Source organism: Ursus americanus, chromosome 24 (genome assembly GCF_024610735.1).
Source record: "Ursus americanus isolate L20-20 chromosome 24, mUrsAme1.1.p, whole genome shotgun sequence".
In the NCBI taxonomy this organism is placed as follows: Eukaryota; Metazoa; Chordata; class Mammalia; order Carnivora; family Ursidae; genus Ursus; species Ursus americanus.
Genome location: NC_142150.1, coordinates 7,197,963 through 7,209,573, shown reverse-complemented (window position 1 = coordinate 7,209,573; position 11,611 = coordinate 7,197,963). Strand labels below are relative to the sequence as shown.

The 11,611-nt window shown below is 56.3% G+C and overlaps 1 protein-coding gene across 1 annotated transcript; it reads right to left on the bottom strand.

Moving 5' to 3' along the window:
* Positions 1 to 593: 593 nt before the first annotated feature.
* On the bottom strand, positions 594 to 3,216 carry MYOD1 (myogenic differentiation 1). Its single transcript, XM_045796488.2, has 3 exons — positions 2,366 to 3,216; positions 1,813 to 1,891; positions 594 to 1,540 (listed from the first exon to the last, which is right to left on the bottom strand). The coding sequence occupies exons 1-3, from the start codon at positions 2,993 to 2,995 to the stop codon at positions 1,290 to 1,292; spliced, it is 960 nt and encodes a 319-aa protein (XP_045652444.1). The 5' UTR covers positions 2,996 to 3,216; the 3' UTR covers positions 594 to 1,289.
* Between the last annotated feature and the right edge of the window lie 8,395 nt (positions 3,217 to 11,611).

Here is an 11,611-nt window from a genome sequence, read left to right as displayed (position 1 = left end):
CTGGCCTTCTATGCGGTCCCCTTAAGATCGCTCCTATCACTGAGAGCCTGTAAGGGCCATATAGCTTACTTCGCCCCTTCACACTCATTTAGTTTTTCCTTTTAATGCTATGAGCACCATATCACATTCTCTGTTCCCATGAGGCTTCCAAGTGGCACCTAGAGCTACGAGTTTCCAGTGATCCTTCTGGACACCACACCTAGGTTCACTCAGTGTGTATGGTGGGGCGTGATTCTCAACTTTGCACTCACTTTAGAATCACTTGGGGAGCTCTTGAAAAATGCCAATACCTGGCCCCGGATATCAGGGGCAGATATATTAAATCAGAATCTCTGGCGAGTGGGGCAGGCATGGATCTTTTTTTCCACTACTCATCCTGACATAAGAACCACTGACCTACATGTGGTGCTGGGTCAGGGGACCTCCCCCAAGTACAGGAGACAAACGCACCCCTCCCTTTCTAGCCCCGCCCCAGGCTCCTTTCTTGCAATCCGTCTTCCGCCTACAGGGGTCGCTGCGGTACAGCTGGCCCAAGTTTTTGGGTTTTCCTCCCTTCCTAGCCCCATTCCCAGGGACAGTCGGAGCCACCGTGGTATAAATTAGCGTCTTTATTTCGAACACCCGAGCGAGCGCCTGCGGCTCGCCCACCTGCCGTATAAACGTACAAAGTCCCTGTCGCACCGCACACCATGCCTCAGAGATAAATACAGCCCTAGGGGCTCCTGCTCTGGCAAAGCAACTCTTATTTACAGGAATAGATTACAAAAGTATTACAAAAAGTGGTCCTGAACTGGGGGAGGGGGTGGGGTGGTTACTGTTAACACTTGCGACACGCGGAACGCGAGCGCGCCCCGCAGGCGCTGGGGAAGAGCAAAGTCGCCAGGGCGCTGGGAGAGAGAGGCCACGCCCCCTTCAGCAGCACTGGTGTCCGGAGGCGGGGCTTAGATCTGCGCGGGTCCCACCCCGCCTAGGGAAGGGCGGAAAGAAAGAAGAAGGGTCTGGCCCCTCACGGATCAGCTCTGGCCCAAGGAGGAACACCTAAAGGCCATCGCAACGAGTCTCAGGGAAGGGTGTTGCGTGGAAAAGGACTGTGTCCTTACTGTGGAGTGCGGGAGTGGAAACACACATCAGTTCTCCCTCCTCTCCCAACTCGGGAGGGGTCGCTTTTAAAGCGCGGTTGGGAGTGGGGGTTGGCATTTAAGCGCATTCTTTTGGGCGCGAGGGACTCTAGGGGCACCATCCCTCGGGCGCGCGGGCAGCGGAGCCCTCCCATGCGGCTGCCCACCCCCTCAGAGCACCTGGTAGATCGGGTTGGGGTTTGCGCCCGCTGGGCACTGCGGGGCGGCGTCTGGGGAAAGGGTCGGGGCGCCGCGCTCGACCTCGCTCTGGGCGGCCTCCTCTTGTGGGCCGGGAGACGACTCCGGCGGCGCATCCGCCAGGAGAAGCGCGGGCGCGGTGGGGCTCTCGGTGGAGATGCGCTCCACGATGCTGGACAGGCAGTCGAGGCTCGACACCGCAGAACTCTTCCCGGCCCTGGGTTCTGCGCGGGGAGGGTTAGGTTAGTATGCAGTTGAACGGTGTAGTCTCCCACCTACGGGCTCAGTGCTTTGGGGCAGACAGGAAACTGAAGGCCTGCTGGAGTCCAAGAGGACCCAGAGAGTACGGACCAAAAAGGGAGGGAGCTGCACGCTTAGCATTTCATTCCCTGTACGGTCTCCCAGGATCTGGGGCGGGAGTGGGGGGCGTTCCTAGATAGAGGGAAGCCAGGGCAGCTTAAAGTGGGTAACGTGGGAAGGAGGCGCGAATACGCACCGCTGGGCGCCTCGCTGTAGTAGGTGCCATCGTAGCAGTTCCGCCGCCGGGAACCGCTCGGGGGGCCGCTGTAGTCCATCTGCGAACGGCAAAGGCGACCGAGTCAGGCTCGGGGACCGCGTGGGGCCAGAGCATCACTCCCTGTAGCCACCCCCTCCAACTCCCCAAGTCTCAGCCACGAGTTCTGGGCCCTGGTTGGGGGGTAGAGGCGAACAGGAGCTGTCTGCAGCCTCCCGGGCCCACTAGAGGGTGGACGGTCGCCTAGGAGCGTAAGTCTGCATTTTGTAAATAGGGATAAGTGGAGAAAAGCAGATCTTCATGTCGCTGCAGCAGAGCCCTAGAAGCGCCCCCAAAAGGGTGGCTCACATTTGTCCCGTGAGCCCCCAAGGCACCAGGCCACCCCAGTGACAGCTGCTTAGGACACCGGGGTCCACTCGCGGGAAGGTTCCCAGCCCAAACCTCCCTCTGGAGGGCCAGCTCCCCGCCCTCGGAAACACGTCCCAGATATACCAAAAGCTGCCCTCACTTCTCTAGCTGGGGGTCCCGGCCTTACCATGCCGTCGGAGCAGTTGGAGCGCGGGCTGGACGCGTCTGAGTCGCCGCTGTAGTGTTCGCCGCCTCGGCCTGGGGGCAGCGGGCCAGGCGCGTAGAAGGCAGCGGCGGCACCAGGGGGCGCGGCGTCCTGGTCGCGCAGCAGCGCCTGCAGGCCTTCGATGTAGCGAATCGCATTGCGCAGGATCTCCACCTTGGGCAGCCGCTGGTTCGGGTTGCTGGACGTGCAGCGCTTGAGCGTCTCGAAAGCTTCGTTGACTTTGCTCAGGCGGCGCCGCTCGCGCATGGTGGCGGCCTTGCGGCGGTCGGCGTTAGTGGTCTTGCGCTTGCACGCTTTGCAGGCCCACAGCAGACAGCGGCCAGCCTGGTGGTGCCCGCTGGGAGCGCGCACATGCTCGTCCTCGCGCGCGCCTGGCGCTGGGTGCACGGCCGCAGGGAAGTGCGAGTGTTCCTCGGGCTTCAGGAGCGCGCCCACGTGCACAAGGCGCGGGTCCAGGTCCTCGAAGAATCGCAGGTCGGAGGAGTCGAAACACGGGTCATCATAGAAATCGTCCGCGGAGGCAAAGTTGCAGAGGGAGCCGTCGGGGCCAGTCAAGTCTACGTCTCGGAGCGGCGGCGACAGCAGCTCCATATCCCGGCAGGAGGTGGCGCAGTCCTGGCTTCGGCCGGGGTTGCCCGAAACTTTCTGCCTCTCCGCAGTCCTGGTCGTGCGATAGTAAAGTACCAGGGATCTGAATGTACACCCCACTTTCTCCCCCGTCCGCCCGGTCCTGGCCGGCCTGATGGGCGCTGAGGAAAGCGGCGGCAGCGCCCCGGGGCTTTCCCACCCCTATCTTCACGCGAGGCGCCCGGGGCTATTTATCCGGTAGTAGCTTAAGGGCCCCAGAGCGGGAGCGGGCGGCTGGGGGCGGGGGCGCCCGAGGCCAATAGAAACAAGGTGGGGAGGAGCTTGGGATCCCCAGCGTGGCCGCTGGGGCAAGAGACTGGCCAGCCCCCTACCCCTCGACCCCCGCGCGCGCGCGCTCCGGCCCCTCCCTAGGCTGGGGGAGGGAGACAGAGGCTGGCAGCCCAACGCGGCTGCACTTGGCTCCGGGGCACACTCGCTCCAAACCTCTCCAGCACCGTACTCGTCCTGTGCCCTCGGGAAATGTTGGCCTCGCGAGCTCAACTCCAAGCTGACTTTGGGTCTCCCTCTGTCCTCTGATTTGTGGGGGACCTAGCTGCAGGGTAGGAGTAGAAAACAGATCTCGAGAGATTTAGAGAGAGACCCATGGCAATAGGACAGAGATATACTAAGAGCTGAGATGGTGAAACAGTGAGAGATACAGCCAAGAGACAAGAGAGCAGAAAGCTAGAATCAGAGGCAGAGAAATCTGCAACAAGAATTACAGTCTAAGTGGGCGAACCTGAAGCAAACTGGACGTGGCGGCCGGGTCACCTGGCCAGTTCCTACCCGGGAGTCGCTCAGAGGGCGAGGGCCCAGCCCACCTTCCCTGGACGTTTAGAAACGCAGCCGCATCTATGCAGAAGAGGAGGATGGCTGCTAAAGCTTCTCGCCCATCTCTCCAAGCCCACGTTCTGCCCCGGCCTGGAGGGAGGGAAGCGAACTCCTGTCTAACTCGACCTGCGTGTGTCTGCAGCGGAGTGTCCTGTGCGGGTCTGGGTGGAAATGTGTCTTCTGCTGGGAAGAAAACTGCTCTGGTTTTCCATCCTTGTGCACAGCGCTGCACCCGGGAAGTTCATTGCGCAAACGCCTTGAACGCCCAGACTCAGCCGGAGAACCCCACTTCCGAGTGGGATCTTTGAGAGTAGAGTGTGTAGACCAGTGATGTAAGTTCGAGTCTCCTGATCCCACAGCTTCCTGTGTGATTTTGCTGAAGTCATATCACCTTCCAAGCCTCAGTTCCCCCACTTTGTAAGTTTGGGGATAATAATAGCGATTTCTTGGAGTGATTGTGGTGCTGGTGAGAATCTAAAGAGACCAAAGATGTGGAGGCCCTCATTCCGAGATGCAAGGCTATATTACTGAGAGGGCTTGCTTCTGTTGTTGGCACGGACTGGACTGTGTGCTCCCTGCCGGCTTCCTAGCTGTTGGCTGGGACACTGAGCCTTGACAGGGGCCCATGTAATGTCAGAGCTCAGTTTCTGCGGAGGTCTTAGCTGCATTTCTCCCCAGCAAGCCCACCGGAAACACTGGGCATAGAAGGAGGAGGAAACCACCTCATGGGATCTCTGGCTCCTTCAAAAGCCCTGGGTTATCCACACCCCCAGAGTGCCTCTTAGCCTCTTCTTGAATCTCTAGTCCACATCTTCCTATCAGCACTCTGGCTAGAGCTCTCTCTTGGACCAGATACCCCTACAGGGGTCTCCTCCCCCCGCCCCCACCAGCGCCTACAGATAATAAGCAAGAGTAATCATTGTGCCTTGCCACTAACTTCAGGAAGCTGTCCTAACTGGCTTCCTGGACTCTACCTGAAGTGCTCACCTCCCTTCACTCTATACCACCACCTTCATGTATTCATTCAACACACATTATGGAGCATCCATTATGGGCCAGGTATTGGTCTACGTGTTGGGGGATACAATAATGAATAAAACTGAGACTCTTGGGGTGTTTACACTGTAGGGTAGGGAGACAGATAATAAACAAATAAGCCAGAAATATGTGATGTCAGAAGTTTTAAGTTCTGTGAAGAAAAACAAAGCAAGGCAAGGGGGGAAAGGTGATGAAGATTATTTTATTATATGGACTGGTCTGGGAAGGCCTCCCTGAGCTGATTACATTTGAGCAGAGACCAGAACAAAGGGAGGGCAGAAGCAGATATCTGGAGTTAGATAGAAGGAAGAGCATGTGCAAAGGTCCTGAGGCAGGACTGTGTTTGTCATATTTGAAGTACAGTAAGGAGGCTGGTATGTCTGCTGCAGAATGAGCAAGTGGAAGAGTGGTAGGAGATGGGGTCAGAGACGGACAAAGCATTTGAATTCTGAGATGGAAAGCTGCTGGAGGGCTTGAGTTTAAGAGAAGAATGTTACCGTTTGACTACATTTTAAGGAGCATAAGCATTATGGAAAACAAAGGTAGAAGCAAGGAGACCAGTAGGAGACTATTGTAATGATCCAAGTAAGTGGTGATGGTGGTTTAGATCTGGGTACCAGCAGTGGAGATGGTGAAAATTAGTTAAACTTCAAATATATTTTGAAGATGGAGTCAGCAAGATTTATTCATGATTGGATGTAGGCGGGGAGACAAGAGAGAGTTGAGGATGACTCGGGGAAGAATGGAGTTGGGGAACAGCAGGTTTGCAGGTGGCAGATCAAGAGTCCAAGGTGGGGCAAAATTTGAGATGGGTGTTTAACATCCGGGTGGAGAGATCAGGTAGGCAGGGGCTTTATGACATGGAGTTCCAGCGGGGAGGTCTGGGCAGGGGGAAGCCCTGTCCACTGAGACACTGGAGTCTCCCCATCCCCAGTGCTGCCATCCTGGACTAAGCTGCCCCTCCGCCAGCCCGGATGATCGTCATGGCTTCTTGGCTGCTCTCCTTCCTTCCTCCACTCTTACCCCAGCATGATCTGTCCACTAGACAGCAGCCTGAGCAATCCTTTAAACATGTCAATGAGATGATATCCCTTTCCTGCTTTAAACTCCCTAAGAGCTGCGTGGTTGCATTTAGAAGAAACTCATCTCCTTACACTAGCCTGTAAGGTCCTACACGAGTTGGCGTCAGCCCATCTCTCCGATTTCACCTGGAGCCACCATCCCTTTTGATCACTCCGTTCTAGCCTGAGCTTCTTTCCTGTCTTTCAACACTGAGAGCGCGATCTGGCCTCAGAGCCTTGTACTTGCTGCCTACAGCCCTGGCCCCAGCCCTCCCACGGTCGATCGCTGCTTTTCCTATATCAGGTCTCAGCTCAAACGTCACTTCCTGGGGATGTCTCTGATCATCTTCTCTAAGGTAGCTGGGTCACATCACTCTGCTCATTTCCTTCTTCGCGCGGCCACTCTGTAATTATCTTCTTAATTCGCGCGTTGATGGCCATAGCCGGCCCCAGGAAGGCGAAAACATTTCCTTCACCATGGCATCTCCAGAAACCATGACAGCGGCGGTCACATAGTAGGAACTTGATAAAAGTGGAGTGAACGAATGGGTGGCCTCCTGCCCTTTGAATCTCTATGCATACATTTGAATATCATGAAATATGTCATGAATGTGGATGGTTGCACCTCTTCTATGATACACAGTCACGTACATGATTAAACATACATGCTGGCTCACATCTGCTCTGCCCAGGAAAGACTCAGGGCCTGTCTGTTGAGCAATTACGCATGGCTGCTACAATATCTTGATAGCGTACTATAGATTTGACACTCACTAGAAGCTTGCGACTTTTCCTTCGTCTTATACACTCACGATGAGAAATGCAAATAATTGTTATATTAGTGATTCAGACGAAACACATATTTCTTCCGACTTGTTCCAGCATCAGCAGCAGAATGCCTGGCACACAGTAGGGTCCCAATAAATATTCGTTGGATGAATCAATGAATGAATCAAACCGTTTGATTGTAGAGTACCCTGAGATTTCCAGGTGAGCTCCTCAAATCACTCGTCCATGCAAATCTAAATTTTTCTCAAGCCTGAGCAAGCAAGACTTAACGCTCACCCCTAAAAGACGACAACTTTGCGTTTTGTGTTTTGCATTCACCAAACCCACCTTGGGGACATCGTCAAGGTGCCTTTAGGATAAGTAAATGTTGTATGTTCAGACTTACCGAACATTTACTATATTACCACTTGTGGCTTAGACGTCTAGGCTTCTTGGACAGTTTTAAACTTAATTTGTACCTTCATCTTCTTCAGTAATTAGGGAGCACACACAGCCCGGTGGCGCGCTGCACTTTTCTATTAGACTTCCGAGTCGGATTTAGTTTGTCACAACGCTCCTGCTGCCTGAAGAGTTTGGGAATCACTGGACTCAGTGTTACAGACCTTCCAGGCTGGGGCCCATGCCTGACTGGGGTCACTCTCCTTGTGGGGACACCACATCTTCGGGGACAAGTTTGCCAACACCACCATTCCATCCCTGTTGCTGAAAGAGCAGGGAGAAGTGTGTCTGCCCTGGGAGCTGCTGCCCTTTTCAGTCCTAGTGCTGGGTTGGGGCCAGGGAGGGGGAAAAGGACAAAATTGGAAGCGGAAAGAGTCCAAACTCTTATAGGTATAGAATCGAGTCAAGGGTGCCCCTTGGGGACACACATGCCAGACTTGTTCTGGGAGAAGCCAGTGGCGATGGGCCAAGGGACCTACAGAAGGGGGCACCCCCCAGCACCATTCCCTCCAACTCAGGGCTCATCAGACTGGTGGGCAAGTGGACGCCTCACCCTGGCCCTTGGTTCTCTGGTCTACACAACGAGGAGCTATTTTGGCAGCAGGTGAGACGGGAAGGATCCCTAGGCTTTTCTCCCTCTACTCTTTCCATTCCACCCCCCCCCCCAGCTCCCTTGCCTGCCTGCCTGCCTGCCTGGAGCTATAAATGGAGAGCTGGCCCTGGGCAGGAATGCAGGCCTGGTGGGGGCCCCTCAGCGCTGCACCCTCAGGGAGCGGCCGGCCCCAGGGCTCCCGGCAGCCTCTCTCTCTATATATATAGCCTCTGGAAACCCAATCCAGCCTGCACCTGCCCTGGTCTTCAGGCACCCTGCCCCTGCCCAGGCTGGACCCGTGGCCTCTCCCTCTCACTGGCATAGGCAGCATAGCTGGCTGGGAGTTGGGGGTGCCACTGGACCCCAGGTGAAAACATGAGCTGGCCAGGTGGGGCAGGGCCAGGTTTAGGTCCCCCCTCTGTCCCCAGTCTTTCCCTTCCTGTCCCTGGATCCACCTTCAGCGCCCCCACACTGTCCCCTGCCAACCTTCCTCCTGGCAAAGCCTGAATCTGCCTACCACTTGAGTATGAATCCTGCCCCGGGGCCAGTCTGGTTGGTCAGATGTGGCCCCAGATTCAGGGCTAGGGTCCCAGAGATTCTTTACAGATGGCCACACATCCCACTCTAGGGGACTCCCCAGCCTTGCACTTACCAGTAGGGCTTGGGAGCCCAGAAGATAAAGTGGAGCTGGAGAAAAGGAGCCCCCACGGACGGGTGGGAACAGGGAGACAACAGACGGCCCGTATAGCAGCCCTAGACCCGGAGGTCGGGGGTGTCTATGTGCGCCGGCTGGGAGGGGGGCGCACGCCCACAGTCACTGTCAGCTCTGACTCGTTCACTTCTTACAGATGCTCACGCTGTTCCTGTTCTATGCTAGGTGCTGGGAACATAGCAGAGAACAAAACAGACAAAGTCCCCTGCCCTCGTGGAGCAGACATTGTACAGGCAAGACCTGTAGTCGGCAAGAGACCCACCAAGAAGTAAACTACGGGGTACGTTAGAAGTTGAGACGTGCAGAGGAAAAGTATTAAAAGCAGAGCGGGGTGAGCAGGACTCAGGTGCCAGGACAGGCCCGGTTGCAGAATTAGAGCGGTCAGGTTGACAAGGTGATATTTGAGTAAAGAGGTAAAGGACGTGTGGGAGTGAGGCATGTGCCTGTTTGGGACAGAAGGTTCCAGGCAGAGAGAACAAATCATTATTGAGCACCTTGTATGGGACAGTTGCCTCTGTCAGAAGCAGGGGATTGTACAGGGAACAAGAGGGGTTTGGCTCCTGTTCTAGGAACCCATGGCCTGGAATGTCTGGGTGAGAACATGGGCAGTGCAGGAGATGGGGTTTGAGGACGGCTTGGGTGGGTGAGGTGAGGGTGAGATGCCTCGTGCACACCGAGGTGGGGCAGGCCAGGGCAGGGGATGGGCCTGACGGGCGCTTGGCCTTGTGGGAGAACCACCACCACCCGGGCGGCCCACATAGATTTCCCCCTGCGGGGCCGCTCATACCACGTGCACCCCCCTCTCCGCACACCTCTCTCTCCATGTCCACCTCTGACCACCTTCCCCAGGGACTGAGAAGCCAGGGGAGGGGAATCGTCAGGAGCTCTGACTGCTTGGCAGAAGCAGGAAGCTGAGCCCCAAATTAAGAGTCATCTGATGCTTGACTTCTGGAAAGAACTGAAGCGTTCATTCATCCAGAGTCTCTCCCTCAAACATATTCTTCACAGAAGTAGAGCCTTTCTCTGGTCTTGGAGGGCCCAGCTTCCCGGGGTCTGAAATACAAACTTACTGTGGTTTACTAACAGCACAGAGGAGGTGACAATAGCTTAATGACTAGAAGTGTTAAGGGAGGCGGGGTTCATGGAGGTCCTAATTCTTCTTCCAGCCTGAGGGCATCAGGCTCTTGGGGTGAGGAGAGCTAGCTAATGGAGAGTTCACCACCTCCGTTGAACAAACACCGAAAACCATTTTTTAAATGTGAATTTAACCTGCAGTGTGAGGAATTTAAGTAAGGCGTTGAGAAATACTATTGTCGAAGTGCATTGTGTCCTCAAAGAGCACTTGGTCTTTAAGCCCAGATGGGGTGTAGGACGCAGGAAGATGGGAAGGCCTCTTCGAGGCTCCTCGTACTTTAGCCACAGAAGGATTTGTGAAAAGCCGCAGGTGTTCCCCTGTCTCCTCTGGCTGTGACACTCCACGGGAGGCCATGCCAAGGTTCTAGCAGCCGGCCCACGACAGAGCGGACAAGTACGTGTCCTCGGAAGGACTGCTTGCCGTCACTCCCGCATCTCCACGTTCCGTAGTGCGTCACAGGCACGCGCACCTCGCAAACTGCGGCCACTTCTCACACCGTGTCCACCTCACGGTCCGCGCACACGTCATGCTCCGTGTCCACCCCGCACTCCGCGTCCGCCTCACGTCGGCTTCCCCCTGTGTCTACCCGTCCTCTACACACACCTCACACCCACCACGTGCTCACCACGCTCCGCATACACCTCGCCCTCTGTTTGTGCCTCCCACACCACGTCCACCTCACACACGTTACACATACGAGATGAGGGACCCCTCGCACTCCGTGCATACCTCACACATGGGTATGCTTCCTGCAGGGCATGCGCCACGCTCCACGTCCACACCACACGTGTGGCCCACACCGGTGGCTCAGAGTCTATGGCAGGGGTATCCACACCTTGTCCCAGTGTGACCACGTGCCTCCACCTGTGTGCCTGCACGTTCGCCACTCCATCCAGAAGGAAGACGCTATGAGGGGCCTATTGGCTGGGACATCCACACCTTCGCGGTTGCTAGTTGGAACTTTCTAAGCTGCATCTTCCTGCTTCGAGAAGTCAGGCCTCCATGTAATGGCTGAGGGAGGAGCAGCTCTGGGCTGAGGGAAGAACTGGCAATGGGGGGCCGGGGGATGGGGATGGCGTGGCACATGTGGCAGGATCCAGTGGGCAGCTGTGGGGGTCTGGGGAGGGGCCTCAGCTCCCCACCCCTTTCCCATTGCCTCCTTTCTGTCTAATCAGCCCACCTGCCAGCCTGGGGGGCTCCAAGGAGCTGGGATTAAGGCACACACAGCCGTTGGGCTCCAGGGACAGACACCAGCTGCTGCCCCCAGCAGCTGCCCCAGCCACACGCCTCTGAGTGGAGGTTGGGAGCCCTGGGGAGGCCTGATTCTCTCCCCCAAATCTGCCCATCCCTGGCCAGTGGCAGCCAGGACAGGAGTTTCCTGGCAGAGAGATAGAAGGCAAGGGCCTCATGACTAATACCCAGGCTGCTGGGACACCCGTCATCTGCCTCTGTCCTGCATCCTGTCCTGCCACCTCCATGAAGCCCTCCTGGATTGCTGCTTCCCCTCTGGTTTGGGAAAGTGATTTATGGCCCATGTGCCTCAACAGCTCTACCCTCTCACCATTCCTCAAGTGTTCCTTAGTACCCACTCTGTTCTCAGGTTTCAAGCTAGGCGCTGTGGACAAGACCCTTAGCTTCTGGGAGCTCCACCTAGTGGGGAGAGCGAGACCATGAACGAATCATCTGAAGAGGAGTAGGAGTGCCCAGTGGGAGAACAGGAGGAAAGGCCAGAAGGTGCAGCAACAAGCTGAACGATAGTCCTGTGTGGCTGACACTGTATCTGGGGTTCCTTTGTCATTAGGGATCTGCTCATACCCCCAGAGGGGTAAATGGGCTCTGTCTGCAGTGAAGCTCACCAGCTTTCCGGTCAAGACAAGTTAAGCCAAGGGTGGAGGGTGGTGTGAGGAGGGATTGCAGGGGAGAGCGGCAGCCTTATACGGTGGTGGAGAGAGCCTGGACTGAGCCCAAAGCCCAGAGTTCTCAC

Bases quoted from the DNA above. Each gene is read 5' to 3' on its own strand.
- MYOD1 (XM_045796488.2), bottom strand. From the start codon at position 2,995: ATGGAGCTGCTGTCGCCGCCGCTCCGAGACGTAGACTTGACTGGCCCC. The intron at 1,892-2,365 runs GTAAGGCCGGGA...TGCCGTTCGCAG, and splicing joins CCAACTGCTCCGACGGCATG to ATGGACTACAGCGGCCCCCC. The intron at 1,541-1,812 runs GTGCGTATTCGC...CTCCCCGCGCAG, and splicing joins CTACAGCGAGGCGCCCAGCG to AACCCAGGGCCGGGAAGAGT.